Here is a 13,619-nt window from a genome sequence, read left to right as displayed (position 1 = left end):
AGGTGCAGCTTTATTACCTACACTCAGGAGTTCCCCCTTGTTGCACATATGTGCACACACACACACACACACACACATGTGGCCGCCTGGTACCGATGCCTTTGACAGAGCGTGTTGATTGGTTCACAATGGTTGCTGCCTCTTGTAGGAGAGTGGGGCGGCTATTTTTAGATCAAGGGGGAGCTGGGAGAGAGAGAGGGGGAGAGAGAGGGGGAGAGAGAGAGAGAGGGGGAGGGAGAGAGAGAGGGAGAAAGAGAGAGAAAGAGAGAGAGAGAGAGAGGGGAAGGCTGTGTGTGTTTGTATGGAATACTGCAGTCTTAAAGGAAGTTCCCTCCACACACACACACACACACACACACACACACACACACTCTCCTGCAGCAGTGCCCCTCTAAATCCAGGGTGGTGTGTGTGATCCATGTGCTTCCTCTCCTCCTCCTCCTCCTCCTCCTCCTCTTTACAGCCCTCTTGTTTCTCCCTCTCCTCAGTGTAAATGTCAGCACTCTCTCTCTTTCTCTCTCTCTCCGTCATCTCTCTACCTTCATCCTTTCCTCGTTGTCTTTTTTCTCCTGATCTTTCTACTCTCCACTTTTCCCTTTCTTTCTTCCTCTTTTTTCCTCCTTCATTTCTGTTTCATCCCTCCTTCCACATCATCCTCACTTACTCCTCTCCTCTCCTCTCACCCTGCTGTATTTCCTCCCATTCCTCTCCTTCCTCCATCCCTCCCATTCCTCTCTCTTCTGTTTCTTCTTCCTCTCAGTCTTTATCCTTCCCTGTTTCCATTACCTCCCCCCCTCCCTCCTCTCTCCCCCTCAGTCTTCCCTCTAACTTTCCTTCACCCTTTTTCAACCCCTTCTCCGACCTCAATCTTATGTTTTCCTCCACCACTTCAGTTTTTTTACACCATTCTAGCTTCACCCATCTCTTCATCTCCTCCTTCCTTCCTTCCTTCCTTCCTCTCATCGGTGGAGAAACTCCCTGACATTTCCACTCCTGTCAACAACCACGGCCTCAACTTTGACTTTTTCTAATGAATCAGGAAGTCAACCATGACTTCATCATCATCATCATCATCATCATCATCATCATCATCATCATCATCATCATCATCATCATCATCATCTCTTCCTTCTTCAGTCCATCTTTTTCTCTTCATTATTTCTCTTTTTTCTTCCTCTTCTCACCTCTTGTTTATCCTTCCTCTCTTTCTTTTTTCTCTACACAGTCAACAACACCTCTTGTTTAATCTCTTTTTTTTACTGTCTTTTTCTTTTTTTTTCTTTCTTCTTTCTCTCCATTCTTCCACAGAAACAGCGACTGCTCCGTCTTTGTTTTCCTTTAACAGTCAGTTCTTCAAATGTGGATCAGACTGTTGGGAATGAAGTCAAACATTTTGTCAAAGCAGCCGACAATTTTTTTTTTTGTTCAAACAAAATCAACCTGTTCTTACGACCTGACTTATCACATTTATCACTAAATATAACACAGGTTCGAGAACGTCAGTCTGGGCTTCTTATTTTTTTAAAAAAAAAAAACTGGCAAACTGTGTGTGTAAACATTCTTTGGCAGTCATAGGATTTCAGTTTTTTCTGCCGTTTGCTTTGAAAAATATCTGTCATGCCAAAAATAAGAGCGGGTGTTGAATGCCCTGCTGTATTTGTATTTTTAGATTTCTGGTGTGTAAATCTGTGTTTTCTCTCCTTCTCCCGTCTCTCTGCTCCTGTCTAGTGAGCGACAGCTGTTTTCGGAATCTTGCAGAAGACCGCAGTGGCGTCAACCTGAAAGATCTCGTACACGATCCCTCCCTGTGAGTATCACCGACGCTCAACCACTGGACCGCGGACCCGGCCCTGCACCAGGCTGCGGGTCATTGGGTGCTAGGTCACAGAGAAAACATAAAAAAAAACCACAACAATCTTCAAAGGTCAACACGTTTTAATAATATATATGTTAATTTTCAGTCAATCATTTTCTGTTCTTATGATTTGAATCAGCTCAGCTTCAGGTCTGACTGAGGAACCTAGCTTTTAGCTGTTTTTGTGATGTCAACCTCTTAGCTGATGACATTCAGCTCTTCTTTGGTTGACTTTAAGTTCATTCTAGTTTTCATTTTTTAAAAACTTCATGGAGGAGTTCTTTCTGTATGTGAGAAGTTCATTCTAGTTTTCATTTTTTAAAAACTTCATGGAGGAGTTCTTTCTGTTTTTAACTAGATTTCTGTTTTTTTTATTATTATTTGTTTTCCTCATCTTCTTGTTTTAAAAGTGTCTTAAATGGAAGTAAGAAACTAAAAATATCACACCGGGGCTCAGTGTCGCCCTACGGAGGGAAACTCCCAGCATGCACAGCAACAACAAAGGAGCTGCTGCTGCACTCCTGTGTTTGAACAGTTGGTGGCAGTGAGGAATCTTTTTGATTCTTCAAATAAAATCAAGGAGATAAAAATAAAGTTTACAAAAAAAAAACATTTAAACAATGACTGCAACTTTTGCTGAATCTATTTTGTTTCTGCAGCTTAGCCTAAGGATTGCTAAAGGTTAGCCTAGAGATAGCTAACACTTGAGTGTGAGAGTTTCACCTTTAAAAATACATAAGTGAATATGTTGGGTTTTTTCTGTGTACTGGCTCCTGTGAATGCAGTATTTTATACTGCGACTGAAACAGCCGCGCTCTCAGACGTGGAGCGCTCAGACACGCCTCTGTAGACATCTTTACACTCCATCGATTCGCTGCGGCTCCTCCGCTCCCGTCACTGTGTTACACCAGTCAATATCAGTGAAGTGTCACCCCCCCACGACACCCCCGCTGAGGGAGTCCGTGGACAGATCCCTGTCTGTCATGTATGTACTGTGTTTATTTTTAGGCTGATGTGTGTGTGTGTGTGTGTGTGTGTGTGTCACGTCTGTACAGTCTAGATGCTGTAGATCTGTGGAGGAAATCCAGCTGGGACTTGATGTTTGTGATCCTGCTCTGTGTGTTTTCACCACTTTATAACCAGCTGCTGCTCTGAAGTTCTTCACCTGGTGGTGGTGACGGAACTGCACTAGTAAAAAAAAAAAAAAAAATCAGTTTTTACATGACTGTTGGAGGAAGTTGACCTCAGTGACCGACGCTGTGTTTGTCAATACATAGAACAGTGTTTGATCAGAAATGAAATACTTTTTTTAGTGTATACTGAATAGAGTTTACTTTAATTTTTTTGTGTAACTTTTGTCAAACATGGAGTGTATTTTGTTTTAATTGCCTCCCAGTATTTTTGCTGCTTTATGCTGATTTATTTTTCTGGATGTTTTTTACAAAATTATTTATTTAGTATTTTTGTTTTTAGCTTCTTTTTGCCCTAATATTTGGATTTTTTTTTTGGTTTACTTAACTGCATATCGACATATTCTTGAGATTCGTCCTTGTGTGTTTCTGTGTCGTTGAAAAACTGGAGATGAAATGATCATTTGTGCCACTGAGGTGTTGAATAAGGAGATGATAAAAGTGACGAGAAGCTAACAGTCGGTCTGACTGTTTAGGTCGACAGGTTTTGGGTGTGTGGTTCAGCTGGGTCTCCTCCAATAATAACTCTTTAAAATAATGGGATGATTACTGTACTACTGTGGGTGAACTGATGGGGCCGCTAGAAGCAGCAGCTGCAGCGTTAGCGTTAGCATTAGCGTCTCTGTGTCTGTGTAACGCAGCTCTAACTGACCTCGTCTGCCCCTGAGAATTCTCCACGCTCTGGAAACCCACAGCACAGGCGTGCGGGCTTCATCAGGTTGACCAGCCGGAACGCCGCGGCCTCATTGTGCCACAGATTCCATGACGTAAACGGAGGGAGCGCAAGGGAGAACGAGAGAGAGAGGGAGAGAGAGAGGGAGAGAGAGGGAGCTCTGTGAGGTTACAGCAGGACACACAAGAACGTGATCATCATAATCATAACATCTCACACACACACACACACACACGTTGGTTCAATCAATATTCTGATCACTTTTGTCAATCAGCAGCATCAGGTGAAGTGAAAATTCACTTATTAAACCTTTTTTTTAAATAATATTTTTAGCGTTTTAACCCATATTTCATTGATCTTGTTATTTGTGCTGGTGGTTACACAGCGTAGCGGTTAGCACGGCTCAGAGTTCTGGGTTTGATTGCTAAATGTAAATGTAAATTTTCTGCGTTCACGACACATTGATTTCATGTCATTCTTCTCTTCCCTTGACTTTTTATTTCAGTCTTTTTTTGTTTGTTTGTTTTTCTGTCTGTTTTCGTCCTCATTTAAAGATTCCCAAGATTCACGCCTTGGTTTTTTTTTTTGTTTTTTTTTGTGCGTGTTGTTAGGCGGCGGTGAGTGGAACCATGGGAATCGAACCCCCCCCCCCTCACTGAACGCTAACAGCTCTCATCACAGCCAAGTGCTGTGGGAGCTTCATCTTTTCCATCAGCCAACATGCTGAGAGTCCGCCCCAGGAGAGCTTCTCCTTCATATGGACACACTGACAACTCAGCTGTAGTGGCTCCCGTGTACGAAGAGCGTGTATTATTAATGAAAAGACTGGTGTCCCACGACCACAGAGATCTGGGGCTGGCTCACACTCTTCCTCTCTGCCTCCCCCACTCTCCCTCTTCCTCCCCTCATCCTCTTTGCTCTTCTTGTCTTTTATTTATAGAACGTTTCGGCCGAGGTGTACAGGCTTTTCAGGCCAAAACCAAAGCTCCGTTTCCCTCCCTCTCTCTTCACCTCCTTCATCTCCCAACACTCATGGCCCCACGTTAGGACTTCAAGGGTAAAAACTTCCAGACCGTACTGTGTATTAATGATAATACTCCTCAGTATTTGCAGTACTACTCTCCTTCTCTTTGGTCTGACTCTAAAGCGGAGGATACACTCCAGGATTTATGGCTCATTTTACCCATGATTCTTTGCTGGGTACAATCTGCACCAGTCACCATTAGATGGAAACGGTAGCATAATGAATTGGCTGTAAGTCTGGTAAGATGTGACCTGTGTGAGGACCCCGCCCCCCAGTAGCAACCAATCACTCTTTTTATTTATTTTTTTAATTTTTAGTCAAATCAAATTTTCCCATTTTTTTCAGTGTCAATGCAACTTTTTTCTTCCCCCTCCCAGTTTTCCGTCATCGTTGATCGACTCTTATTCTGTATTGTAGAGATGCTACGTTAGCTATTAGCATGCTACCTAGCGGTCACCTGAACTGACATCATTAGCTCATTAACTTCTACGTTTAATCAGAAATACTTCTTTTACTGTGTACTGAAGGGAGTTTTACTTTTTCTTGATGTTTTTTTTTGTGTACTTTTGTCTGACATGGACTGTGTGTGAACCTGAGTGAAATGATCAGTGTTTTAATGTAGTTTGTGAGGATGAGGAGAGAGGAGAAGATTAGTATCTGGCTTAGTGGCTTAGTATCTGTGGATATTTGTTGGAATATGATGATGATGAAGATGATGAGGATGAAGTGTTGATATATTGTCACAAATATATTCTCTTCTCCAGGTAGATCCTACTAAATATAATCTTCAAATATATTTATTTAGAATTAATTTCTGGAGAAGATATTTGATGAGGTTCGTCTGCTAATGATCCAAACGCTTCTGTTGAAGGAAAAAAAAAAAAACCCCATCCCTGTAACAGAGTGAGTTTCCGTCTCTGACTCAGAGATTTCCCATTAACATATTGCAGCTTTTTCCACTCGCACAAAAATGCTCAGTCAACAACATGTTGCTTGTTTCACACAGAGATGGCATCCCCAACAGCTAGTGAACAGAAAAGCAAACCCTGGCTGGCACAGAAAACTCTGACACACACTCACGGTGAACAACGGCAACTCTGGGCTCAGACAGAAGGGTTGCCTAGGAAACGCCGAAAAGGAACCTCAGTTATTTTGTGTTGAGCAGATTTTCATTTGGACTGAAACAGAGAGGCGTGAAAAAAGGAAAGAAAAAAAAAACCTCCAGTAGGGGGAGACAGGTGATGGTTCCTGACAGCTGCTTTACTCTGCGCAGGTCGTCCACTGACAGACAGACGTACAGTAATCCTCAGTCCACGTGTGATCAGACTGTTGGCTAAATTAGGCTAGCTTTAGCTAACCTGTTCTGGCTACTTTTTGCGGTTTACGTTTTGCGGTTTTCTTTTGAACATATTAATCTTACAGCAGCTGTTGTCAGGACTTCTTTTGAACATAATAATCTTACAGCAGCTGTTGTCAGGACTTCCCTTCGTTATGTCTGATTTGAGATTACTTATTTAACGTTTAAGTGTAGCATATTTCATTAGCAACACCTGCTATATGTATGGCTACGATAGCGACTTTGGCCATTTTTAGTTTTTAGCCAGTGCTGGGTTAACATTTGAATAACTCTTGTCGAACTATTTCTCCTCTGATTTTTTGTACATTTTTTTAAAATACATTTTGTTTTATATTAGCTGCGTTACTGGCTATTTGAAGGCTACATTCTGTTTTATATTTATCTGTGTTTTCAGCGGAAATTTGTCTATTTGTAGATCTGATGTTTGGCTCGTTCTGATTCAGGAGCTCTTATCAGTCCTAGCTTACGTCGTTAATTAGCGTAGTTATTAGCTGCATTTGGCCCCAGCTTTTAGCTGCTGCTATTTCAACCTTTTTCTCTGTCTATTGGAAACGTTTCTGTCGTTTTACAACATATATTTAACAGGAAAATATAAACATTTATTTTTGACAATGAACCTGCGTAGGTTAATAGTATTTTTAGTAGTGTTTTGTCATCTGTGTCGCTGTGTGAACGGCAGAAATAAATGGCCTTCACATTAATTCATAATAATAAGTGGTGCAGGATATTTAAAGTGTCTGACGTAGAAAGGGAAGCAGGCTCCCAAAAATAGCAGCCTTCAACAGTAGGGGATTACGTCAGGTGTGTTCAGAGACTCACCTTGAGCCTGAGGTTGTTTTTGGTGGTGGTGTCATTCTCAGAATAGCCACAGGAGGTCACCATGGCACTCTGTTCAGCAGCATCCTTGTCCTTGTTACACGTTTATTTATTTATTTTTTTAAAGGACATCCTGGGTGTAGAAATGTCCTTCAGGTGAAGGTGTTTAAACCCAGAACTTTTACACCGACAAGGACAAGTTCCAGAACTCTGCAAGAAAAGTATACATTTGTAAAGTCTTTTAGAAACTGAATTGAGAAAAAAAAAATCCTCTGTTTTCATAAAACCAGATGAAACAGCTGCTGCGGTCTTCATGGTCCCAGGGTCGGTCGGAGCCCACGTAGCTGGAGTTTTGTTTTGTGTTTTTTTTTATTTGCTTGGATGAATCCACTCTGAGAGTAGGAACTGTCCTGGTTGATGTGATTTAAAGATCTGATTAGGATTATTTATTTATTTATTACTTTTGGTCGGGGAATTCTTCAGGATCTGAGAGGAGTTGAGTCCTCGTGAACGGCTTCTTCTACTGCAGGGCTTTTCAACTAACTGTCGAGGGGCCGCAGTTCAAAAAAGGTTGGGGGGTTAAACCTGAGAAACAAACAGGTCCCCCCCCCCCCCGCCCCCCACTTTGATGTGTTTCTACACCTCTCCACCCCGTGTCCTACCGTTGACCCTGTGTTGGTAACATCGACGTGACAGGAAGTGGCGCCTCCTATTGACCTCCCTGACGGGAGTTTTTTGTCTCCCTCTCTGACTCGTGTGGATGAATGTTCCTCACATCCAATCACCTTTTGTATTTATTTATTTTCTCAGGTTGGGGGGTATGATCACAGCCTATAAGATCGTCCCGGATGAGATCGATGAAATCAAGGTTCGTGTTTCGTTCCCTCCTCACTTCTACGTTTGTCTAATTAGTAAAAGTATGAATGTCATTCTGAGTGTGTTTTGATGGTGTTACACCAACAGGAGACGCTGGTGGACTGGTGCGACGAAAAGGAACTCAACCTCATCCTAACCACCGGGGGCACCGGATTTGCACCGAGAGACGTCACGCCAGAGGTGAGTTTGAACTTCAATATGACAAGGTAAAAAACAAGTGTGTCGTTTCCACAGGAAGGCCAACGGATCCTTCAGATCCTTCACCACAGGTTTGAAATATTTATTTGAAAATTCAGTTGAAATTGAATAAAGTTCAAAGAGGACGGAGCGGAGACGCCGAGTGTTTACAGCGAGGTCACGTGAGGGGAGTTGATCCTCTGCTGGAGTCGGAGGTGTGAGGACAGCTAGAGACGAGAGAAGTGCAGCGCCTCCTGCTGCTCCCTCTGCCTGTTTCTGCTGATTAAAAACCTGTGTCGCAGCAGCGCTGATTAACACGTGTCGTAATTAGTCCCGAGGTCAGATGGGAAATAAAGATGTAATCTTTATTTTATGTCACGTTAAAAACAAACACATTTTTCACACAATTCACAAATCATTCAGATATTCCTTTATGGACATTGCTGATATTTTTTTACGCTACAAATGTTAGGGGCGCTGTCCATCCAGAGGGACAGCAAAAATGGAGAAAGAAAAAAATAATACACTTTTATTAATGAATTAAAATTCAGTCATTTACCTTGAATTCACGTGTTTTCCAGCAGTTTAGTCCATAACTGTCCTCTGGGGGGCGGCGTTGGGGTCCTATTTTCTGACATGCTGTGGCTGGTTTGGTCATTACAGTCTGGTATGGTCACCGTGGTTATCTAAAATCTAACCAATGGGATCTGATTTCGGTCACTGGTGCCACCTGGACCAGTGCAGAATCGGCTCTGTCATAGTTTGGTGCTGCATTTTAACGAATTTGAAATGATTTCATGGCTGATTTTGTAAGAAGTAATATCTGTGTCTGTTTGTTTTTTGTTGTTGCTGATTACCATATCAGCTACGAGCCATTTTATCACACACCATATAAGGTGGCTTTATGTTTTATGTTAATATGCAAACACACACCTCAGTGCAGGGAAATACTGCCTTTACTACACTGTAAAAACCCAACACTGCAGCCGTAAGAATGGAACCATCTCCGTTGTCTGTACCTGCATTTGTTACACTTTCAACGACATGCTTGAGGGTGACAACAAAACACACACACACACACACATGTTGAAGCATACAAGCAATTTAGCGGGGGATGAGCCGTGGTTCTCAGCAGTATCATTGCTGCTCATCCATCACAGCAGACACGCACACACTCCAGTCACTGATAACGGCTGCTATCTGATCCAGGCCCGTGAGCCGGAGACACTGATGTCTCTATATCTGCCTCCCTGTGCCTCCAGAACTGCCCCGCACCAGGATACACCTCTGTCTGTGTGTGTGTGTGTGTGTGTGTGTACATAAAGTCGAGAATTTCACCCAGTGACGCGACGCTACATAACATTTTTTTTTATTAAACTTTGGCAATAAGATATCGACCAAGGTCCTTCCCTGGGGCCAAAGGTCACGGCCCACAGACAGATTTGATGACTTCTACAATTTGTGTCTCAAAATATTTTTTTTTCATGGTTTGCCAGTAGAAAAAAAAAACCTAATTTCCTGTTCCTGCAAATGTGATTTTCCTTTGGGGTCAATGGCTAATTCATGTTTTATATCGACTACTGAGTTTTTTTATTTTATTTTTTTTTCAAATAGCTAATTCCAGGCCCAAGAATGTTTAAAAGTTTTGTTGTTTTATTCACATGGCAGTTTTTTTTTATGATGAAATTCAAAGTTAAAGACATTCCTTTCACTCCTGAAAACATTGAATAATATTTATGTATTTTATTCATCATTATTTTCTCAGGAGAATAAGAAACTCTGCCCCATCTCTGAGTCTCTCCTGACTGAAATGATGTCATCATAATATGTTACTCACAGCTCCGCCCCCCCCCTCGTCCTCCCCCCGCCCCCCTCTCATTACACCCTGGTGTTAACGGTAGAATCCTGACTAATTTAGAGCTGTATTTCCTCATCAGTGACTGCACCGTGTGTAACGATGTCATAAATCCAACCTCACCCCCACCCCCCCTGGCCCCCTCACCCCTTCCTGATCTCCCCCACTCTCATTCTGTCTTCCTACCTTCCTCCTCCCCTGAGTCCAAACCCACGATCTTCATCAGTGTCTCCTCTGCTTTGAAGTCTTTCCTCTCCTCTCCCTCAGTGATGGTGTCTTTGAAGTGTCACTCATTTCAAGGGCACTCAACAAACACACACACTCTCACACACACAACTTTCACATTTAGTCAAACTGTAAATAGCGCCACCTGTGGAAACCAGGCCAAACACACTTTGTTTCTAATATTATCTAAAATAATACAAATTTCTACACAAACGTCTACAACTATAAAACACCCATCAGCGGCGATGACACACAAATTTAAATAAATGATTGTTAATGTTTGTCTTTGTAATTTTTTTTTTGTTTGATTGTATTTTTTTTCCTTCAGCTTCTTCAGTGTCGTTCATACAGACAATCAAAGGTTTAACTTCTGTTGCTGCCAAATACACTTGGCTTAGGTGGTTGTGCGCCCTCTAGGGGTTTATATTGCTCTAAATAACCTGTGAGGTTCACAGTAAAGTCAAGTTAAAAAAAACTAAAAGTCTAACCTGACCTTTGACATATGGGTGTAAAATATTGTCTTTGCCAACATTATTGCATAAAATGTAATTCTCGCAGCTCTAACGAAGTCAGCAGTTTTTCTTGGAGACTTATTTTTCTCCAATCACAGCTCAACATCTGAGGTGTCAACTCCCTATTGGTCATCTAAACGACGCCTTCATTTGACACACTTGATTAGTAACTAGTAATTAGTGTCCTCCCTCCAGGCCACTAAGGAGGTGATAGAGCGGGAGGCTCCAGGGATGTCGCTGGCGATGCTGATGGGATCCCTCAACGTCACACCACTAGGAATGCTGTCCAGGTCAGGAATACGGTCTCACATGATGTCGTGCTTTGAATCAAATTAATTCACTTTATTACAATATAACAAATAGAATCTGGTGGTTTTCTAAACTTCAGTGAGGATTTTTACCGTCGCACCAGCCAAAAAAATGTTTCTGAAAATAACCAACATGTACCTTTTTCAGTGGTACAGGTGTAGCAGATACTGGCCCAGAGTGACCTCTAGTGGCTGCCAGTGTGAAAACAACAAACATGTGAAATGATGTACTGTATTTTAGTATATAAGTCATAAACACGGTATTCAGATCTATGAACAGCCACTGTTTATTGACCATCGTTGTATTTGTCTGTAGCTCATTGGTCATTGGTCAGAGCTGAGGACTGTCCTTCATCTCAGCTTGACCTTTGACACCTGTTTGTTTTACAGACCTGTGTGTGGAATCAGAGGGAAGACGCTCATCATCAACTTACCAGGAAGCAAGAAAGGCTCCCAGGTAGGAAAGATAAACTGTTGTTAGGTTTTCAACATGGGGGCTGCAACCCATAGGGGTCAACCGAGGTACTACAGGGGTCATAAAATGTATTTTATTTATTGATTTGAAAACGTAGGCTCCTCCTCCTCCTCCTCCCCCCCCCCCTCGTAGGAGTGCTTCCAGTTCATCCTCCCTGCGCTGCCACACGCCATTGACCTCCTGCGGGATGCGGTGGTGAAGGTAAAGGAGGTGGTAGACGAGCTGGAGGACCTTCCGTCACCACCGCCGCCCCTCTCGCCGCCACCGAACAGCTCGCCACGCCGCCAGACGGAGGACAAGGGCGTACAATGTGAGGAGGAAGACGAAGAGAAGAAGGACAGCGGCGTGGCGTCCACCGAGGACAGCTCCTCCTCCCACATCACTGCTGCATCCATCGCTGCCAAGGTATCACTGTGGGGGTNCATTCCCTCCATTTCAAACTCTCATCTTTACCTCTTCTACTTCATACAGTACGAGAGTGAAGTACAGGAACTTCATCTTTAAATGTCACACTTATACATTATACAGTTGCATCTTAAAGGGGCAGTTACACACGTTTTCACATTTAAATGAATGAAATGAAGTCTGATATTTTAGCTTGGTGTCTTTAACATTTCACCACATATTTGTTTTTTTAGACGCTTCTTAGTTATATTAAAAATATATATAATAAATGCAACTGAAAGTGAGTGAAGAAATTTGCTAGAAACTGTTAAAAAAAAAATTATTGAACAACAGAACTGGCTAAAAGTTAAAGTAAAATATAGCTGAGGATGAGACTAGAATCAAAGGAAAACTACAAAGGTAAAAAAAAAAAAAAAACGTTAAAATAATACAGTTAAAGGGTTTAGAGTTGTCATCCATGTACACACCTACCTGTGGATCACCCCAGTGTGTGTGTGTGTGTGTGTGTTTACCTACATGTGACATCACGTCCATCATCCCACCCTGCCCTGTCTGCAGCCTGGAACACCTCCATGTCATTGTCCAATCACAGCTGGTCGTTGGTAAGACACCACAGACTGTCCACGTCATCTGTCAGTTTGTCTTTTTTGTAGTTTTTCAACCGTTCAGTTTTGGATCCACACACACACTCACACACACACACACACACGTTTCCTTTGCGCCGTCCTCTTCTCTGTTGAGATCCGTGTGTGCGTGTGCGGTGTTTTTTTCACGTGCGGTTCTGTCTCTGGCCTCAGATCCCAGACTCCATAATCTCGCGGGGTGTACAGGTATTGCCCCGAGACACAGCCTCCCTCAGCACCACGCCCTCGGAGTCGCCCCGCGCCCAGGCCACGTCCCGCCTCTCGACGGCGTCCTGTCCAACTCCCAAAGTGAGTGTGAGCTCAAACACCTTCACGTGTGTTTCCTTTGATCAATTATATTTACGTCAAAACTTTACTCATCAGTACTTTAATGTGAGAGGTACATTTGTTGTTTGTGTATAGTGTGTATTTTTAGCCTGGTGTATACAGTATATATTGGTGTACATGTCCAAACAGGTCCGGTGAGATACGGCCTGCTGGTGGTCCCCGACCCAGATGTTTTGTTTGCCATCAACAGTTAAATGTTGTTTAACCTGATCTTCTACTTCTCTGAATTTGCTTTCAATACTTGAAAAAAAGAAGCAACAAAAGGAAGGAAATACAGTATATACATCTGCCTAAAACTATTGCACAATACCTGGGGGGTTTTTTGTTGTTTTTTTGTTTTTTTTTTGCACTCAAAATATAAAAAAAAGTGGTCCTAATCTCCCAGGTTATGTACTTGGATGTGTACAACAACTTTTTTTTTCTCCCAGGTCTAATTCCACTAAATGCAGAATCTTGTTCTTAAACTCTGTGTCAGCTCTAAATGGATACTTCACACTTTTTTTTCTTCCTCTGAAAATTGTCTGAAGTATTTTTTGGGACGATGCCGACGCGGTGCTGCTCAACAAAGACCAGCAGGTTTCCTGGAGCGTAGAGTCCAGGGTTCTGATCTGATCTGATCTGATCTCTGCTGCAGCGTTCCATTTGGAATCCTGTGTCAAATCTCTTTGTTCCCACTTCTGTGTCACGTCACCACGTGTCCCGCGGACAACAGGCAGGTGTCATGGGAAAATGTGAAGGGGTTGCCATGAGAACAGGTCGATGGGATGTCAGTGGAGGAGAGAGGGTCATGTGATTGAGAATAGTAGTCTGTGAGAGAGAGACCACACACACACACACACACACCCTGGGTGTGTGTTGTCACAGCATGAAGAGGTCGCTGCTGTAGAGACTGACCTTGGA

The 13,619-nt window shown here is 42.7% G+C and overlaps 1 protein-coding gene across 7 annotated transcripts in view; it reads left to right on the top strand.

Annotated features, from left to right (window-relative positions):
- The window catches only part of gphnb (gephyrin b), a 78,177-nt gene that overhangs the window by 42,743 nt on the left and 21,815 nt on the right, over positions 1–13,619 (top strand). For all 7 annotated transcript variants that reach the window (XM_025056933.1, XM_017033803.2, XM_008313399.3 and 4 more), the window contains exons 2-8: positions 1,729–1,807; positions 7,726–7,783; positions 7,879–7,971; positions 10,756–10,850; positions 11,259–11,325; positions 11,476–11,748; positions 12,546–12,680. In XM_025056933.1, the coding sequence (XP_024912701.1) occupies positions 7,736–7,783; positions 7,879–7,971; positions 10,756–10,850; positions 11,259–11,325; positions 11,476–11,748; positions 12,546–12,680 (711 nt within the window). In that variant the 5' untranslated portion in view covers positions 1,729–1,807; positions 7,726–7,735. The remainder of the gene's footprint in view (positions 1–1,728; positions 1,808–7,725; positions 7,784–7,878; positions 7,972–10,755; positions 10,851–11,258; positions 11,326–11,475; positions 11,749–12,545; positions 12,681–13,619) is intronic.

This window comes from Cynoglossus semilaevis, chromosome 7 (genome assembly GCF_000523025.1).
Source record: "Cynoglossus semilaevis isolate Cse_v1.0 chromosome 7, Cse_v1.0, whole genome shotgun sequence".
Classification (NCBI taxonomy): Eukaryota; Metazoa; Chordata; class Actinopteri; order Pleuronectiformes; family Cynoglossidae; genus Cynoglossus; species Cynoglossus semilaevis.
Note: the sequence above shows the minus strand (reverse complement) of the source record. Positions and strands in the feature narration are given on the sequence as shown.